The 21,270-nt window shown below is 32.6% G+C and overlaps 1 protein-coding gene across 1 annotated transcript in view; it reads left to right on the top strand.

Annotated features, from left to right (window-relative positions):
* Window positions 1-21,270, top strand: part of DYNC2H1 (dynein cytoplasmic 2 heavy chain 1) — a 301,806-nt gene that overhangs the window by 111,300 nt on the left and 169,236 nt on the right. The window contains exons 55-62 of the mRNA XM_019665532.1: window positions 193-316; window positions 1,236-1,357; window positions 7,557-7,643; window positions 12,545-12,671; window positions 14,207-14,348; window positions 15,613-15,722; window positions 18,228-18,248; window positions 19,782-19,880. Coding sequence (XP_019521077.1) covers window positions 193-316; window positions 1,236-1,357; window positions 7,557-7,643; window positions 12,545-12,671; window positions 14,207-14,348; window positions 15,613-15,722; window positions 18,228-18,248; window positions 19,782-19,880 — 832 coding nt within the window. The remainder of the gene's footprint in view (window positions 1-192; window positions 317-1,235; window positions 1,358-7,556; window positions 7,644-12,544; window positions 12,672-14,206; window positions 14,349-15,612; window positions 15,723-18,227; window positions 18,249-19,781; window positions 19,881-21,270) is intronic.

Below are 21,270 nucleotides of genomic sequence, written 5' to 3'. Positions count from 1 at the left end.
TTCTTTATTACCTATAAAAAAACATGGTTAGTCCATTAGAAGCTTAAATACTTCAGTCTCTTAATATCTTTTGTTGTTGTTGTTAGCTAATAGGTTAAACATATAGCATAAACCATTTTGTTAAATTGATATTTTTGTTAGAAATAGCAAATTTTATTTAACGTCATTTGAAATAATATGCTTTAATTTTAGTTTCCTTGCAAAAAGAGGTGTGAGAGAAGACATAGCAACCTTTGATGCACGAAATATTCCAAAGGAAATAAGAGAAAGTGTTGAAGAACTTCTATTTAAAAATAAAGGATCTTTTGATCCAAAGGTAATTTTTAACAGTTAGGCCAAAAATTCTATTTCCATACAATATAATATCTTGCGTGTTAAAAATATGATGACTTATCATAATTGATTGTTTAGATTGCCTAAAATCTAAAAAGAAAAAGCTATAGGTATTATATGTAGGAAGCATTCACCAGCAGAATTAGGTAAACTAGAATCCAGGTTGGGGGATGTATGCAAATTTATTATCATAAGTTGTATTTGAATTTTATCTGCTGTCCTGTGTTTGTCATATAATAACAGATACCTGTGTTGGGATACTTACATCTAATTTCAGTGAATAGTTTAAATTCCATGATTCTGGTATTTTTTTTTAGATCCTTTATTCAGAATATTTTGTACATCTTTTTTGACACTAATTATAGCAATGGTTTCAAAATTGCTTTTATTTAATAAGGATGTATCTCATATATAGAGAGAATTGATGCTTGAACATTGTTATGGACAGACATATTCTAACTGTAACTGATAAAGTATTTACGTTGCAAAAACATATCATTATATTAAAGATTATATAATATGTAAGGGCCGGCTGAGTGGCTCAGTTGGTTAAGAGCTCGCGCAAGAGTTTGAGCTCTGAGCAATAGCAGTTCGAGTCCCGGCCCAAGCTGAGCAGCCGCTGAGCTGCCAACAGGTGGCAGGATGGCTCAGCTAAAAAAAAAAAAAAAAAAAGGTAAAGATTATATAATATGTAATTCCAAAAGGTTTATTTTGAAGCAAAAAGTAGAAAATATCTTAAGATAGCAATTCATTTTATTTTAGTTATAAACCAAAAGCTTCATTTTGGGGGATATGTTATAAAATAAATGTTTAAGTAAAATATACTAGAAATACTAGAATTAACTTTGCTTTTATTTGAAATTAAGTTACGATGCTTGGATAACTTCTGATGGGTTTTTCAGAATGCTAAGCGTGCCAGTACTGCAGCTGCTCCTTTGGCTGCCTGGGTTAAAGCAAATGTGCAGTATTCCCATGTCTTGGAACGAATTCACCCTTTGGAAACTGAACAGGCAGAATTAGAATCGTAAGTGACATATAAAATATAAACAATTTTAACCTTTATTTATTTTCATCAATTTGATGACTTAGTTATCTTATTAGGATTTATTTCTTGTCTATTTCTAAAAAGGCAACTGACAACATGCAAACATAAAATGAGTCAATTAAGTACAAATTAAATGTTAAACAGACTAAAAAGAGAAAAAAGCAATTAGAAGGAGGTGGATAGCAGAACAAATTCACTTTTTTTTCCTACTATTATTATGTTGTTGGAAGTATAAGTTGGTAGACGTTCCTTTAGAAAGAGCTAAAGCTTTATAAAGGAATAATATTAAAGTACAAAAAGTAGATTTTGGAAATTTAGGACTTTTATATTTGTTTTCACCCAAACAAACATTTGTGAGCCTATATTTTTAGCATCCTAAACTTCTTTATTATCGCAATCTAATTATGTGAAATTTTCATGATAAATCATTATTTTGACTATATAAATATTTTGCACAGGTGAGACATGTTTTATGAGTTTATTTACTTTATTGTACAGCTTTTTGTTATTCTTAATAATTGCCTCTTTTTTCCAATTGATTTTTTAATATTTCACATTTTTATCCACTGTTATCCTGTCAGACCCTAAAGCATATTCATAATTTATGTGTTCTATTTATTTTTTTTCTTAGCATTATACCTCCTAGAGCCTTTTGTCCTCTGTTCTAATGTGGATTAGTTCTTCACTAGTTCGCTGATTACAGCTCTTCTCTTGAGACTTCTGTTCACCATTTTTCTGGGGATTACCTTTGTCTTTCCCGATTGTATTCTTTTATTATGGGTCCCTGCCCTTCTCTTTCACAGTTTAGTCCTTCATTTTTCTAGAATGCATCTTCCACATTAGCTTCCTAAGAAAGGATAAATGGGATGCAAATATTTTGAGATCTAGCATGCCTAAAATTATCTCTATTTTATCACTACATGTGACCAATAATTGGGCTGGGTTTAGAATACTAGGCTGGAAATAAGTTGATGTCACAATTTTGTAGGTCTTATTCCATTGTAGTGGTTCTCAAAGCATGGACCCAAAACCAGCAGCATCATTATCACCTGGGGAATGGTTAAAATTACACATTTTTGAGCTCCATCCACACAGATATGCTGGGGGATGAGGCTTTGCAGTCTGTGTTTGGAAAAACCCTCCAGTTGATTTGCACAGATGCCCAGAAGTATGCAGCAGTGTGGACTGACCATCTGATAGCAACCCCTAAATATTTGTGGGTAGTTTGCAGGGAAGAGGTCAGTCATTTTTCTAGAAGAATCCTCATAGCTTTTGCTAGGGTGTTGGTAGGGAAGGATGGGGGCGGTGACGGGTATAAGCTTGACTTCCAGGATTGTGTTAAGAAGATAGTCTACTCTCAGTGGGGGAGAGAATCTGAGATGAAACTCTTTATACTATCAATTGTTAAACAATCCTCTGTATTTAGCTGTTATCTTCAAAGGTACCTGTTTTCTACATTTCCTTAGTATTTTAGAATTCTTCTTTTGGCTTCTCTTTCTGCAGACATTTGACTTTTGGCTCTTTGTGTTCTGGTATGTCAGTTATCACCTTTCAGATTTTTATTAAAATTACTCATCTGCAATCCTACTCTCTTTCATTCTATTTATCCTTGTGCATGTATATCTTTTTTATCCCCTTGGTTTCATTTGGTAGGGTTTTAGAGGGGAATAGAAGATAAATGACTATGTTTACCATTTTTATCCAGAAATCTATACACACAACTGTTTTTATTTATTTATTTATTATTATTATTTTTCTTAAAGATTTTATTGGGGAATTGGGGGAGGAGAACAGCATTGGGGAATCGGGGAAGGGGAACAGACAAGTTGCTGTCCTTTCATTCTTCAGTCTAGTGGAGGACGTCGCTTCACTGGCCCATGTTGGTATTGTGATCATTGCGCTCTTCCTGACTGAGGCAGATTGGTCCCCGGCCGTTGGACGGCTGTGCACGACAGCTCACGGCAGCTCACACTGGCTTCTGGCCGCTCACACTGGCTGCCAGCCACTCATTGTAGCTTACGGCAGCCCACTGCAGCCCCACTGCAGCCTATGCCATCACCCGTGACTCATGGCAGCCCAGCTCCAGGTTGAGCTGTTGTTCACCATCTTAGCTGTAGAGGGCGCAGTGTCACTGGCCCATGTGGGATCTGAACCAGCGGCCCTGCCGCTCAGAGCTCGCGCTCCCAAGCCAACTCTTAACCAGTGAGCCACTTGGCCGGCCCCACACACAACTGTTTTTAAATAGAGACTCCGGAAAGTGGTATGTTTAGGCCAGAGAATACACTTTAAAAAAAATAAATTCTATTACATTTACTGGGGTGATATTGGTTAATAAAATCATATAATTTCAAGATACCATTGTATAATACATCGTTTGTATACTGTGTATTCACCACCCAAAGTAAATCTCCTTCTGTCACCATATATTTGACCCCCTTAAACTTTTATACCTCCCCCTATCCCCCTTTTATTCTGGTAATCACCATACCATTATCTGTGTCTATGAGTTTTTGTTTATTTATTTGCCTTGTTTGTTTGTTGCTTTCAGTTTTATATCCCACATATGGGTGAAATCATATAGTTCTTTTCTTTTTCCATCTGTCTTATTTTTCTGGTATGATATGCTCAAGATCCATCCATGTGTTGCAAATGGCAGTATTTCATCTTTTCTGATGGCAGAGTAGTATTCCATTGTATATATGCACCACATCTTTATCCAATCATATATCAAAGGACACTTTGTTTTTTTCCATGTCTTTGGCGCTGTGAATAATGCTGCAGTGAACATAGGGGTGTATATATCTTTACAGAAAAATGTTTTCAGAATTTTTTGGGTAAATACCCAGAAGAGGGATTGCTGGGTCATATGGTAACTCTAGTTTTAATTTTTTGAGGAACCTCTATACTGTTTTCCATAGTGCCTATACCAACTTACATTCCCATCAGCAGTGTACGAGGGTTTCTTGTTCTCCACATCCACTCCAATACTTGTTACTTCTTGTCTTCTTGATAATAGCCATTCTAACCAGTGTGAGGTGGTATCTCATTGTGGTTTTTGTTTTCATTTCCCTAATAGCTAGTGAAGTTGAGCATCTTTTCATATATCTGCTGGCCATTTGTATGTCTTCTTGGGAGAAGTGTCTGTTTAAGTCCTCTTCCCATTTTTTTAATTGGATTGGTTTTTTGTTGTTGTTGTTGTTTAGTTGTATGAGTTCTTTATATATGTTTGATATTAGCCCCTTATCAGGTGTTGTTTGAAAATATATCCTCCCATTTGGTTGGTTGCCTTTTTGATTTGTTGGTGGTTTCTTTTGCTGTGCAGAAATTTTTTAGTTTCATATAGTCCCATTTATTTATGTTTGCTTTTACTTTCTTTGCCTTTGAGATCAAATTCACAAAATCTCTCTTAAGACAAAGGTCCATAAGTTTGATAAATATGTTTTCTTCTATGTATTTTATTATTTCAGGTCTTATATTTAAGTTTTTTATCCATTTTGAGTTAATTTTGGTCTATGGTGACAGAGAACACTCTAGCTTCATTCCTTTGCATGTGGCTTTCCAATTTTCCCAGCACCGTTTATTAAAGAAGCTTTCTTTTCTCCATTATATGTTTTGGTTTCTTTGTCGAAAATTATTTGCCCATGTATATGTGGGTTTATTTCTGTGCTCGATTCTTTTCCATTGGTCTGTGTGTTCGTTTTTAGGCCAGTTTTTAGGCCATGCTGTTTTCATTATTGTCATTTTGTAGTATAATTAAAAGTCAGGAAATGTGATGATACTTCTGGCTTTGTGCTTTTTTCTTAGGTTTGCTTTGTCTATTCAGGGTTTGTTTTTTTTTTGTGGTTGCATACAAATCTGATGATTTTTTGTCCTATTTTTTAAAAAAATGCCATTGAGATTTTATTACATCTGCATGTTAATTTGGGTAATATGACCATTTTAACAATGATGATTCTTTCAATCCATGAACACAGTATATATTCCCATTTCTTTGTATTTTCTTCAATTTCTTTTAATAATGTCTTTCAGTTTTCAGTGGATAAGCCCTTTACATTCTTTCTTAAGTTTACTTCTAGGTATTTTATTCTTGTTGTTCAAGTACAAAAGGAATTTTTTCTTCACTTCTTTTTCTGAACTTTCATTATTAATATATAGGAATGCAATTGATTTTTGTACATTGATTTTATATCCTGCAACTTTATTGTATTTGTTCATTGTTTTCCAAGAGTTTTTTGGTGGAGTTTTCAGAGTTTTCTATATAAAGAATCATGTCATTTGCAAAAAGTGACAATTTTACTTCTTCATTCCTTATTTGGATTTCTTTTATTTCTCTCTCTTGCCTCATTGCCCTGGCTATGTCTTCTAGTACTATGTTGAATTACATTGGTGACAGGGGGCATCCTTGTCTTGTTCCTGTTCTTAGAAGAAGAGCTTTCAGTTTTTCACCATTGAGTATGATATTAGCCAAGGGTTTGTCATATATGGCCCTTATTATATTAAGGTACTTTCCTTCTATACACATTTTATTGAGTATTTTTATCACAAATGGATATTGTATCTTGTCAGATGCTTTTTCTGCATCTATTGATATGATCATATGATTTTTGTCCTTTATTTGGTTTATGTGGTGTATCACATTGATTAATATTTGTATGTTCAACCATCCTTGCAGCCCTGGAATGAACCCTATTTGATCATGATGCATAATCTTTTTAATGTATTATTGTATTTGATTTGCTAGTATTTTGTTTAGGATTTTTGCATCTGTATTCATCAGAGATACTGATCCATAATTTTCTTTTTTTGTGTTGTCTAGGTTTTGGTATTAAGGCAATGTTGGCCTCATAAAATGAATTAGGAACCATTGCTTCTTCAATTTTTTGGAAGAGTTTGAGAAGGATATGTATTAAATCTTTGAATATTTGGTAGAAATCAGTAGTGAAGCAGCCTGGTCCTGGACTTTTATGTTTTAGGAGGTTTTTGATGATTGCTTCAATTTCCTTACTGTTGGTCCATCTATTTAGATTTTCCAGTTCTTAGTGATTCAGTCTAGGAAGGTTATTTCTAAGAACTTTTTCATTTCATCTAGGTTATTTAATTTGGTAGCATATAGTCTTTAATAGTATTCTTGTATGGTCTTTTGTATTTATGTCTAGTCCATCCTAATTTTTTCTTATTTATTTATGATTTTGTTTAAGGCTTTTCTCTTTTTTCCTTAGTAAACCCAATAGAGGTTTGTCAATTTTATTCATCTTTTCAAAAAACCAGCCCTTTGTTGCATTAACTTTTTCAATTGTTGTTATTTTAATTACATTTAATTCTGCTCTAATTTTTATTATTTCCCTTCTCTTCTTTTGGGCTTCATTTGTTCTTCTTTTTTGAAATATTTAAGGTGAAATGTTAGGTTATTTATTTGGAATTTTTCTTCTTTCTTGACATAAGCCTGTAATGATATAAACTGCCCTCTTATTACTGCTTTTGCTGTATCCCAAACAATTTGATATGTCATATTGTCAGTCTTATATGTCTCTATGTATCTTTTGAGTTTTTTTTTTATTTCTTCTTTGACCCAGTCGTTTAGTAGCATGTTGTTTAATTTCCACATATTTGTGTTTTTGTTTCCTGCTTTCATTGGGCAATTGATTTCCAGTTTCAAAGTATTATGGTCGGAGAATATACTTGTATGGTTTCAATCTTCTTACATTTTTTGAGGCTAGTTTTATGTGCAAAAATATGATCTATCCTTGACAATGTTCCAGATGCAGTAGAGAAGAACAGATAACCTGCTATTCTGGGATAAAAGGCCCTGTAAATATTGATTATGTTTATTTGGTCCAGTGTGTGTGATTTAAGATTGATATTTCCGTATTCATTTTCTGTTTAGATGATCTATCTATTGCGGTCAATGGATAATTTAGGTCCCCTAAAATAATTGTGTTTTGGTCAGTTTCTCCCATTAGTTCTGTTAGTAGTTACTTTATGTAATTTAGTGCCCTCAGAGACTACACTTTTAATTTTAGCATTTCTTTCATATCAAATTCTAAGTAAAAGTATTATGACTACTGAATTAGTGACTTTCATTGTCATTTACTACACATTACATTTTAAGATGCTATTATTGCTGCATTTTATTAATATCTAAAATAGAATGACTTTTATAAAATGAATTATATTTTAGAAATTTGAAGAAAACTGAAGACAGAAAAAGGAAACTAGAGGAGCTTCTTAATTCTGTTGGTCAAAAAGTATCGGAACTCAAAGAGAAGTAAGTTAAGTTTAAAAAGTGTTTTGGGTATTTAAAAACATAGCTCAACTAGTTTTTGAATTTTGAATATCTTAGTTATTATTTTAACTTCTTTTCTTCATTTATTACTCTAAGATTGGGAAATGTATAAAATACTATAGAAGATTTTCCTTTTTAAAAATGTTTTTTTGATAAGAACAAAAATATTTTAAGTCTCTGTTGGTATAGTTATCACTATACATAGGAGATAGGACAATTAAGTTCGTGAACTCATCCTAGAAAAAGTGCTATATACCTCATTGCTGAATATCAGTACTGTCACCTTTGAAATACTCCCCTTGGGAAGCTATGCACCAATGCCAGCGCCTAGTCCACCCTTCAAAGCAATTTTGGAACTCTTTTCCTGGAATGGCCATCAGACTGTCATCATAGTAGCACTGATGTCCTGAATGTCATCAAAATGCTTTCCTTTATCATCAATATTTCCTTTATCTTTGGGTAAAGAAAGAAGTTATTGGGGGCCAGATCAGATGAGTAGGGAGGGTGTTACAATACAGTTATTTGTTTACTGGCTAAAAACTCCCTCACAGACAGTGCTGTGTGAGCTGGTGCATTGTTGTGATGCAAGAGACATGAATTGTTCATGAGAAGTTCAGGTCTTTTTCATGCAGTCTTTTCAGCACTTCTAAATAGTGAACTTGGTTAACTGTTTTACCAGTTGGTACAAATTCATAGTGAATAATCCCTCTGATATCAAAAAGTTAGCAATATTGTTGCAACAAGTTCGTGAACTTAATTGTCAGGCCTTGTATGCATATATATGTATATGTATATATTCCCAAGTAATAGAAAATTGAACAAGAGGAATTGAATGTAATGAGTTAATGCTGATAGTGTTAATATTTGGTATTCCCATTTGTTTGTTATTTTGACTTTGAGATTTTAGACTCCTTTATTTCAGATGATATTCTATTAATATAATGTTCCATGAGGGTGTGTAATCACATTTTTAAAATCTATCCTTTTTGTACCTTTTGGTGTTGAAAAATATTCCTTTGTGTAAATATTGTACTCAAATTTAAGGACCACCTATGAATATTCTTTATCTTAAAACTTTTCATGAACCTTTGGGTTCTTGTCATTGCTATTTAGTGTAAGATAGAAAATATTAGTTTGGGAATTATTATAAATGTGAGAACATTTTCCTTTAAAAAATGTGTAGATTGGAAAATGGAGACTATAGTAGTGTCTTCCCTTATCCACGGGGGATATTTTCCAGGACCCCCAGTTGATGCCTGAAACCATGGATAATACTAAAGCCTATTTCTACTATATTTTTTCTTATGCATGCATACTTATGTGAAAGTTAATTTATGAATTAGGTGTGAAAAGGTATTCACAATAACTAATAATAAAATAGGTCAATTAGAACAATATACCATAATAAAAGTTATGCAAATATGGTCACTGGTTTCAGGGGATCCCTTGTTAAAGTCTTCACATATACTCATTGCTTTCTGGTATAATATGTTACCGTTAATTGGAAAGCATTTTCTGTTCATGTCTTCTACCCACAAATTTAATGCCCTTTCTATATTAACTAAGCACTTATCATGCACTGTGTCCATGACTTTTGTGGCTTGCATTGCAACAGCAAAAACTAGCATGAATTTCTTTTTTCTTTCCTTTTCTTCAATTTCATAGATAGAAGATTAATTCTTAGTAGATCTAGCAACTTCAGCATAGTATTTTTTTTCTTAAGTTGAGAACTTCCACCTTTATACTTAAATGAAGCACTTTGTGGCTTTTCTTTGGCATATCCGAAGTGCTAGCATCAATACTGTTGTGCTTGGGGGCCACTATTAAGTTTTAAAATAAGTGTTAATTGAACAGAGGCACGTTGATACTGTGCTAGTGGATCTGATAACCCAGATGGTTACTTAGTGACTATTGGGAGGTAACATATACAGCATGGATGCACTGGACAAAGGGATGATTTACTTCTTGGGCATGAGTGGAATGACATGAGACATAATTACACTACTCAGAATGGCTTGCTATTTAAACTTATGAATTTTTTTTTTAAAGATTTTTATTGGGGAATTGGGGGATGGAAACAGCGCTGGGGAATTGGGGGAAGGGGAACAGACAAGTTGCTGTCCTTTTGTTCTTCAGTCTAGTTGTGGAGGACGTTGCTTCACTGGCCCAAGTTGGCACCATCATTGCACTCTTTCCGGGTGAGGCAGATTAGTCGCCAGCTTCTGGACGGCCGCTCACAGCGGCTGCTGGCCGCTCACGCTGGCTGCTGGCTACACATGGTAGCCCATGGCAACCCACTGCAGCAGAGGCTGCAGCCTACGCCGTCGCCAGTGACTCACGGCAGCCCAGCTCCAGGTTGAGCTGTTGTTCAGCATCTTAGCTGTAGAGGGCAGTGTCACTGGCCCTCATATGTGGGATCTGATCTGGGGCCCTCTGGTCCCAAGCCAGCTCTTAACCAATGCACCACTTGGCCGGCCCCAAAACTTATGAATTTTTTATGTCTGGATTTTCCATTTAATATTTTTGGACTTTGGTTGACCAAAGATAACTGAATCCCTAGAGGGCAAAAGTAGGGGGGAGCGGCTACTGTATGCTATTAAATATAATATATCAGTTGCTTTCAGTTTTATGAAACTAAAACTTTTCTATAAACATACATTTTTTTCAAGTGGTGTGTTACATTTCCTTTTTTTTCTTATGGAAGAAACACAAATCATTGTACCCAGAAAGAAATTTATCAGACTAAAAACTATGTATTCTTCCTCTATACATAGTCAGGAAATAATTGTCTATCTATCTATCTATCTATCTATCTATCTATCTATATATTTACTTATAGAAAAAAAAGCTTATAGAACAAAAAAAACCCTCCAACTCATAAATTTAGTGTTTTCAATATTCTTGAATATTTTTTGTTATAAATATAGGAAAGAAATCACATCACTTTCTTCCAGGTATAATTAGAGAAGTATAAGAAAAATATTGTATTCTTTTTAAAAAGTGTCATATGTTCAGAATCAATACATAGATAGATAGCATTCATCTAATTTTCCAATATTTATTGAGTTGTTAGCATATAGCAGCAAATTTTGATTCCATTTACAAGTCATTTGCACATGTGTGAGATGTTATATTATACACTTTACACTTTTATCTTTTTTAGTTCTTAAAAAAATACTGAAAGGTGGATATTTCCTCGTTTTGCGTGTTAGGAAGCTAAAGATTTAAAAAGTTATTTTTGCCTAAGTTAAGCAGCTAGTAAATGACTAAGCTACCATTAGATTCTAGATTTGTCTAACTCCATAAAATTTCTGTTCTTAATCACTATACAATACTGCCAATATTTTGGAAGAATTATTATGAAAAACCTTTAGAATTATCTTTTAATTTTAAGTAAAACATAATGGATTTCTCATTTTAGTCATTATCAAGAATGAATTAATTCTTAATATGCAGTTATTTGTTATGATCCTTAATTAAGATTTAATTGACTCTAGGTTGTGAGTGACAATCTTATTTTCTTGTATATTTACAAAGAATAGGGAGTTAAAAAATAAACACAATCTATCAATTTTTAAGTTCTAATTTGAGAAAATTAAGGAGTTGTTTGCCATTCTTAATACAAGTTGTTCAGAAATATATAAGTAAATTTAAGTCAGCAAATATTTATCACAAAACCATATACAAGGTGTAGTAAACTTTTTTTTGAAGTGAATAAAGGTGTAGTCTCTCTTTCCAGATGTAGAATAGTGAATAGTGCATCCAGTGGACTTACGAGATGTTGGAAATGTTCTATAATCTTTGCTATCTAAAATGGTGTCCACTAGTCATATGGGTTATTGGGAACTTGGAATGTGAGAAATATGACTGAGGAATTGAATTTCAAATTTTACTTAATTTTCATTAATTCGAATTTAAGTAGCCACATGTGGCTAGTGACTACCATATTCGATATCTGAGTTCTAGAGTCTTATGTTTAAGGGAAGAAGGAATAGGACACTTCAAGAGGCAACGTATACTATGGAGTATTGTTAATACATGGAACTTAATATTAGACTCATCCATATATGAATTTTAGATCCTCTATGGATTATTGGTGAGAACTGTGCAATAATCTGTTTGGATTTGTTTACATATCCTGGTTATTTTTTAGGCAGTTACATATATGTTGAAGGACTAAGTAATCATGTGGAATATTACTAATATATTTAGTAAAATAGTAAATTCCTACAAGTATTTTTTAAGGAAAATAACAAAACAAGTTATAAACTTTGATGACTGGACATATAGGGAGAGAATATATATATAATTGACTAGATGTTTGAGGTGAATTTTAAAATTTTATATGTTTGACATGTAGATGTGTGAGTGAATTAGAGTGAGGAGTGAGGCAGTGATAAGAAAGGAATGGAAGGTATTCTAGACTAATGGAACATTCCGAAGAAGGGCACAGCAGGTAAAGGGTAGAGCATTTTCTGAGAATATAAAATTATTCAGATTTTTATATATAGTTTTGTTGTACTGGAATAGAATGAAATAAAACTGAAAAGATAGATTGGAACAATGTCACATAGAGAAGCTTGTACCAGGGGATTAAGGCCCTGTGAGAATGCTACACTTTATCTCTCTATATAGATAGATAGATACATATATATATACATTTATCTATCATGTATCTATTATCTATCTATCTATCTATCTATCTATCTATCTATCTATCTATCTATCTATATGTTGGCATATCCGTCTGTCCTGTTAATGATATTTTGACACAGATATTGTCAGTGTTATTAATTAAATTCTTATGTAAATGTTCACTTTACTACCTAAGGATAATTTAATCAAATCTCTTTGCCTTTAATTAAATTTTAATGTTTTTATAGATTTCAGAGCAGGACTTCAGAAGCTGCCAAACTTGAAGCTGAAGTAAGCAAAGCACAAGAAACAATTAAAGCTGCAGAAGTCTTAATTAATCAGCTTGATAGAGAACACAAGAGATGGAATGCACAGGTTTGTTTGAGAAGTGAGGTCATGAAGGGGCTTCTTTTAAAATACAGGAAACCTATAATGTAACATATTTGTTTAAAAATATATAAAGGAGAGAAATATCCATTAACTTTCAGCTGGCTTAAGATAAATGATGTAGACATTAATGGCTGTTATGCAAATTAATCTTTAAGCAAAGTATATGAATGGATTTTAGACAAAGCAACATGTTCTTTTAGGTATCTGTGTTGCTGTGGGGAAGAATAGGGTTGCAAATTAGTTGATGGAAAATTGAGTACACTTTAGAGATATTTTTGAATTTAACCTTTACCAGGACAGCAGTTTAGGATTTGACACTGTTAGCCGTTTATTGCTTTATGAAATACTGTGACTTTCCCTTTGTTAAAGTGTTGTCTCTTGTTTTTGGTTGGTTGGTTTGTTTATCTTTAACCAGTAAGTTTCCCTCCCTCACTAGATTCTTCTCATCTGCTTATCCAATAACATTTGACTGTATTCCCTTCCTCAGCTCCCTTCTCTGCAACTATTCTGGGGTTATCTCATCCAATCTTAAGAATATTAGCTATACTATGATGCTTACTAGATTATATTTCTAGACTGCTAAGTTTTAAATTCATATTTCCAACTACGCTTTAGATATTTGCATTTAATTGTCTTGGGAATTCAAACATAACATGTGTAAATTAACTTATTTTCTTTTTCTCATCCCACATGTCTTTTCTTATCTCTCATAAGGCATCTTTCTTCTAGGCATCAAAGCTCAACAAATGTGGTTGTCTTAAACTCTTCCGTGTTTACTTGTCATATCCATTTGCAAATATCCCTTATGTTTGTCTGCTATCCTTAATGTCAATTCTTTTCTTTTTTCTCTTGAGTTTTCCTAACTTGTCTCCCTCCTATCTGACCCTTTAATTGGTTCATTCTTGATTTGCCAGCTTAATTATCTTTCTAAAACCCAGTCTGATAACATCACTCTCCCTGTTTAAACACTTTCAATGCCGCAGGTTAAAGTAGAAGCTCTTTTGAATGGCATGGGGAACCATTCACAATCTTTCTCTCTCCAGCCTACCTCTCCCTTTTTTTTATTACTTCGGTATTGCTGCTTTTTCTGCTCAAACTTATGCTTTAGCCACACTATGTTTTAACTAATGAGTCTGCATGCTTTATCTTTGTTTTGTGCCTTTGCTTGTACTCTCTATATCTTAATTGTATTTTACAAAATGGTGCTAATTCACAATATGCATTTAATTATGATTGGGATAAAAGCTCTGCTTTCATTAAAATCATTTGGAACTTTCGATGACAAAATATGTTCGTCTTTACAATATATTGGAATTTTATGCATTTGTATAATATCAGCATGGTTAAAGGTCTTGTTGATATTTTTACATTTTGACAATTTTATTCAAGGCAGGGGTTATTATTTTAATCTCATAAATGATTTTTTTCCACAGTCACAACTTTAAATTATGAAGGTGTCATTTTTTTTTCCATGTTAAAACATATCCATACATCAGTGTCTCTCTCTATCTTTTGTCCAGGTTGTAGAGATAACAGAGGAATTAGCTACTCTCCCTAAAAGAGCTCAACTAGCAGCTGCATTTATTACATATCTTTCTGCTGCTCCTGAGGGTCTCAGAAAAACCTGTTTGGAAGAATGGACCAAGTCAGCTTGTCTTGAAAGTTTGTATATAGTTATTCATTAATTTGAAATTTCAGTATACTAAATGCATCTTTTGTTTTTTTGTCATTTTACTTTTTTAAAATACGAACAATTTTCTTTAAGTTAAAAGGTATCATAGCTACTATAGATTTACCAAATTCGACAAATGTTCTGAGATATGTTTTGTCATAATGGTTCTTCTATTCTGAAAATCACTCTATGAAACTGAGGCCACTGAATTTTTTATTATTTATTTATTTATTTATTTTTTATTATTAGTTTCAGGTGTACAGAACAATGCAATAGTTATCCTTTTCACCCCTCACAAAGTAACTACCCCCCTACCCCCATCCACTGCCCTCCCACCCCCAATATCATACTTATCTATTACAATTCCATTGACTCCATTCCCACACTGTACTCCACATTCCGTGACTATATGTATATATAATTGTAGTTGACATACAATATTATTCAACATCAGCTTCAGATATACAGTGTGGTGGTCAGGCCTCTACACCACCTATGAAGTGGTCTCCCTAACAAGACATGAGTCCAACTGGCCCCCTAAAAAATATTTTCAACATTATTGATTATATTCCCCAGACTGTCTTTTCTATCCCTGAGGCCATATTGTAGTTACCAATTTGTATTGTCTTGTCCCTTCCCCTTCTCCTTCATCCCCAGTCCCTCCCAACTGGTAACCCTCAGTTTTTCCTCTGTGTCTCTGAGACTGTTTCTGTTTACATTTCTCATTTATTCAGTTTTTTAGATTCCACATATAAGTGAGATCATATGGTATTTGTCTTTCTCTGACTAACTTATTTCACTTAGCATAATGTTCTCTAGTTCCATCCATATTGTTCCAAATGGCACGATTTCCTTCTTTATAGCTGAGTAATACTCCACCACTGAATTATTTTTAATATTGCATGAATGCATCTAAACATTTTATTGGTTTAACTTTTTTAGTAATTTCTTATCTTGAGATGAGAGTCAGGAACTCCAAAATTCCTTGTGAATTTGTGGTTTTCACAAATTATTATAGTGGTGAAACATTCATTTAATAGATGAAATATAAATGAACTGAGCTCCATTTATTTGCATTTTTTAACTTTTTGAGCTGATTTTCCCCTTCTGGTGCTAAATGGGGAAGAATGGATTGACTATTAAGGACTGGCACAGGATTGTTGTTTGACTATATTTTAAATAGTTTTATTCCCTCCCCTTTGTCAAGTACACGATTGTTATAGTGAAGTGTTATTGATATTTTTATCTTTTCAGAGTTTGATCTGAGGAGATTTCTTTGTACTGAAAGTGAGCAGTTAATTTGGAAAAGTGAAGGCCTACCATCAGATGACCTTTCCATAGAAAATGCTATTGTTATCTTACAGGTAATTATCCATGTTCATTTCACATTAGAAGTGTTTCTTTTGAAGCTTCCTCCAAGAAGTACCTTCTTCAAATTCTTAGGCTTTCAACGTCATTACAAAAAGCTGATTATTTTTCTAATGAAAAGCCTTTTATGATTCACTTGGTGAATCTATACTTTTCAGTATAATTTATTTTTTACCTTACTATAAAAGTATAAACTAAGTGGCATTATTTTGGTGACAAAATATTCTAAATTGAACTCCTTAATGGTAATAGAAAAATTTTAGGAATATCCACTTCATTTCGTTGTATAGTTCCTTCATCTAGCACATATTATTTTATTTAAATATTTTGTTTTTTTAAAACAAAGTTACACAAAGTAAAGATGTGATCAGTTTGGGCTTATAAGTCAGAGATGACCATATGCATATTAATCTTATTAACATGTGAAAAACAAATTTCAAATCATGTATACAAACAAATCATTTCTTTGAATGAAATTTATTTTTACCATTAATTTGGTTTACCTTTATGTAACCAAACTTAGAAGATACTTTTCCTCCCTGATAATATGATTTTTTTTTTGTTCTTACTGTCTCAATAATTTATACTCCATAATACCAATTTTCTCTTTCCTTTCTGTAACCTCTCTGCCCACACACCATTTCCTTATTCCATAACTGCAGAGTCTCAAAGAAAGCGTGAACACTAAATGTTCCTCTTTAGGTAACTTAAGCATAATATGATAAGATTTGTATTGTGGGCTCTGTTCATCCCTGGATAATTTAGTTTGATTACTCCTATTAATCAGCTGATAATGCTTTGGCTCATTACATTGGCATCTTAGCAGTAGAGAAGTTGCTGACCACAGATTAAACAATTTTCCCTTCTTTAATTTGAGTTGCCTTGTTCTTTATTTTTAAACATTTTTCATTATTATTTTGTATTTTGTTTTAGCCTCTATCTCATTTATTTCCACTCTGATCTTTATTATTTCCTCCCTTCTACTCAGTTTGAGCTGTGTTTGCTGGTTTTTTTTTTCTAGTTACCTTAGATGTAAAGTTAGATAGTTCATTTGAGATTTTTTTTTTTCTTAAAGTAGACCTGCATTGCTATGAATTTCCCTCTGAGGGCTGCTTTCGTTGTGTTTTCATTTTCGTTTGTCTCAAGGTATCTTTGATTTCTTCCTTCATCTCATCGTTAACCCCATTCATTGTTTAGTAGCATGTTATTTAGCCTCCATGTATTTGTGGGTTTTCAGGGGTTTTTTTTGTTTTTGTTTTTGTTTTTGTAATTGACTTCCAGTTTCATACCATTGTCATCATCAGAGACGCATGATATAATTTCAGTCTTCTTAAATTTATTGACTTGTTTTGTGGCATAAATGGTCTATCTTGGAAAATGTTCCATGTGCACTTGAAAAGAATGTATATTTTGCTTTGGGGTGAAATGTTCTAAAAATATCAGTTAAACCCATCTGGTCTACAGTGTCATTTAAGGCTATTGTTTCATTGATTTTCTTTCTGGAAGATCTGTCTATTAGAGTCAATGTGTGTTAATGTCGCCTACTATGATTGTGTTAGTGTGAATCTTTCCCTTTATGTTGGTCAATATTTGTTTTATACAATATATTTAGGTGCTCGTATATTGGGTGCATAGATGTTTACTAAGGTTATGCCCTCTTGTTAGATTAATCTTGTCATTATGTAATGTCCTTCTTCGTGTCATTTTAAAGCCAATTTTGTCTGATACAAGTATTGCTGCTTAAGCTTTTTTTTTGTTTCCATTTGTGTGAAATATTTTTATCCATCCTTTACTTTCAGTTTGTATGTGTCTTTTAATCTGAGTTGGGTCTCTTGTAGACAACATATGTGTGGGTCTTGTTTTCTTATCCATTCAGCCTCCCTATGTCTTTTGATTGGTGCATTTAATCCATTCACAATTAAAGTGATGATTGATAGGTACATAGTTATTACAGTTTTATTATTCATATTTTTGAATCATGCTGTTGCCTTTGCCTGAAATGCTTTTTCACCTCTTTGCCAAAGTTCAATTTATCTTTCTTAGTTTGACTTGAATTGCTTCCTAGCAGATTCCTCTAGGATCAGATGGATCTCTGATCCTATAGAATATTATATCCTCTTCTATTATAGAGTTTTTATTTTTTGTTTCTTTATTGGATGTGAACTCATTGAGGGTAAGGGAATATATCTTATTAATTTCTGTATTGCTCACATTATTTTACCGTAGTTGTTATGCAACATATGGTAGCTGAATGAATACATGAATGAATAAAAGCTTGACAATTTTGGATCTGTTGTAATTTATTATATGTAACATTTTACTCAAGTTGATCATGAAACACAGACCTAAAATATACCTTAGAGATTTTTGTCTAAATCTCTTTGGAGAAATATAAATAAATGAATACAAACTTTTAAGTACTGTGCAATTCTTAAGCATATTTTCTGTGCTAAAAACATGATTTTCTGAGTCTTTATCTTCTTTTTTTTTAACTGCATCAGATCATTGGTGTGAAATCATGGGTAAGAAGTTTTTTAAAAATTTAAAATAATTGTTTTCATGATTAAACAAAATCTAGTAGACTTGTGAAATGTTTGCTATTGAATGCTCACATAAAATACGATCTAAAACCTCTGTGTGGTACATTGATAATACTTAAAAGCATATTTACTCACAATCTCATTTTTCAGGGAATAGCAGATTTATATGCTTGAACAGTAAGTGAAACTTCCAGAAATAGATACTGGGTGAAGACCATACAGTACGGTGACACTGGGGGAAGTGTGGTAGGAATAGTCCTTTCTGGGTGCAAGCAAAAAGAAGATGCATTGTCTGTAGAGAACTTTAAAACAATAATAAAGCTGTTTTAAATTCAATCAGCAATTTATTGTTACCATGTGCTGACAATTTTAAACAATGTTGCTGATAAAATGCTCTTTGTCCTTGAGGCAGATGGCCCCGCTTATCTTCTTCCTTATTGGTATGTCACTGAAATAACATCATATTCTTACTAGAACCTAGTTCTAAGTCTTCATTTCACTTTGACTTTCATGTGTTGTGTTATCCCTATAGCACACAAATGCATTACATTTTTCAAATACATGTGAAAATTTAAGAAAAATTAGGTCAGTCATTATTATTTAAATCTGATTTACTAGGTAACAATGATTATTAAGTAATTTTTAAATTTACTATATATTTATTTATATATTTACATATATTTAAATATATCATATATATAGATCTATATACTTGGCTTTCTTTCATCTGCTAAGTGGCATTGTATGTAAGCCATTTTCATTGTCTTCTAATTTTCTATTCCTTTCAGAGTTTAATTAGTATTGGGTTGTATTTAGTTCCTAGTTCATTAGATTTTAAACTGTAACCTATGTAATTTTCCATTCCAGGACACATCTTTGGTAATATTAACTATACACTGCTTTATAAGAATTAATGTCTTATATTGATTATTTCAGCAATATTTTTCTGATTGGGTCGTACTTGTCTTTTCAGTTTATTCAACCAAAAATACAGAGGGTGCCAAAAAAATGTATACACATTTTAAGCAAGCAAAAAACTGTATTAAAATTGTAATATTCAATATATACCGATAACAAAAGATGAATACAAGTCATGTTTGACCTCTGCAATTACAAGAAGTGCTCAAAGTGGTTACCATCAGCATAATTTTAATACAGTTTTTTCTTTTCTTAAAATGTGTATACATTTTTTTGCCACTTTCTGTATCTATAAAGTTAGGCAATAACTTGATTGTCCAGAGCTCTTGCTTACTATATTGTTAATATACATTGTCTGTGTTACTGTGTAGTAAATAGGACTGTACTTACTATGGTTAAATTGAATTAACTAATATTAATTACTGATCACTCTAAAATTTTTTAATGTGGCTAAAAACTGTACCTTTCATTCCTCCTCATGGTTGAATATTTATATTCTCCAAAGCCTGAGGGAAAAAAATCACTCAGTAATTGATTCATAATTTTTAGGAAATTATTTCCGTCTAATAAAAGCTTATAATCTTTTTTCTGAACTAGAGTCGAGTATGCCCATTTCTTATTGACCCGTCTTCCCAAGCTACAGAATGGTTAAAGACACATTTGAAAGACTCACGTTTGGAAGTTATTAACCAACAGGTGTGTATTACTTATAATTTAGATGCAGACTAGTAATGATGTTATGGTGAAAAGAATTCTGGGTATGTAATCAGAAAACATCGAATCACACATAGATATAATGTACCTAGTATGGGACCTGGGGAAAGAAATATAGTTCTCTTAGCTTCAATTTTCTGATTTATAAAGATGAGATAAGAATATATGTTGTTTCCTTTTATGTGTAGGACATTGATCTAAGCCCTGGGAATTTAATAGTGAATATAGTAGTCACAGTTCCTGCCCTCATGGAGATGACTAATAGGTTAGAGAGACAATTAATAAGCATTTATTCTAAATTATTATTAAAAACACAAGTATAAGATCTTATAGAAGTTAAGCGTTACTAACTTAACTTGGAGAAAGCCTCCTGGACTATTAGCATACTTGTAGTTTCTCTGTGTGCCTCTTACAATTTCCTGTTCCTATATAACTCATCATGAGATTTGATGTATTGTCAGTGAAATGTAATCATAATCTTTTGAATAGTGACTTTGCATTATCATATTTATCTTGCCAAGGGAATAATTTTGGCCAGGTGTTTTTTGTTTTTTGGGTTTTTTTTAACATAAGCCTAGTGTATGATTAATTTTTTAGATATTCTTGGCTAATTGAAAAATTACCTCTTTAAAACATACTTAACTTATAAAATGGGGATATTGCCCTCATTTATGTGTGTTAAAGAATTGTAAATTAGATAATATACATAATACTTTAATGTCATTTATAGTTTAATAATTATTACCTCAAGTATTTAATTTGTTTTAACCACAGTTGTAGGCCTGGAATGATATTTGAAATTACTCTTTCTTTAGCCAGAAAACCTAAAAATTTTGCATGGTTAGAGAATTTTGTCTAAAGGGTCTTTTCACCATGATTAGGCCTGCTGCACTAAGAAAAGTTTACTAGAATGTATAATCTTGCCTTCTTCTTCCATTCGATGTTTTATTTTTAAGATAACAAACCAAACTAGTTCTTAGTAATAATTGGGTAACTTATTGCATATAGAATTTGAAAATTTGTTTCCACATCAATTCGGTATTATAGTAGAAGATTGAAAAAGGCTATTTTTATTGTTAATGAAAAAAATCCTTATTTTTCTTAAATGTCTATTTATTTATTTATTTATTTTTAAAGATTTTTATTGGGGAATTGGGGGAAGGGGAACAGACAAGTTGCTGTTGTTTTTTTTTATTCTTCAGTCTAGTTGTGGAGGACGTTGCTTCACTGGCCCAAGTTGGTACCATCATTGCGCTCTTCCCTGGGCGAGGCAGATCAGTCGCCAGCTTCTGGACAGCCGCTCACTGTGGCTGCTGGCCGCTCACGCTGGCTGCTGGCTACATACAGTAGCCCATGGCAACCCACTGCCACA

This window comes from Hipposideros armiger, unplaced genomic scaffold, assembly GCF_001890085.2.
Source record: "Hipposideros armiger isolate ML-2016 unplaced genomic scaffold, ASM189008v1 scaffold_446, whole genome shotgun sequence".
In the NCBI taxonomy this organism is placed as follows: domain Eukaryota; kingdom Metazoa; phylum Chordata; class Mammalia; order Chiroptera; family Hipposideridae; genus Hipposideros; species Hipposideros armiger.
The sequence above is the reverse complement of the archived record's forward strand: the minus strand, read 5'-3'. Positions and strand labels throughout refer to the sequence as shown.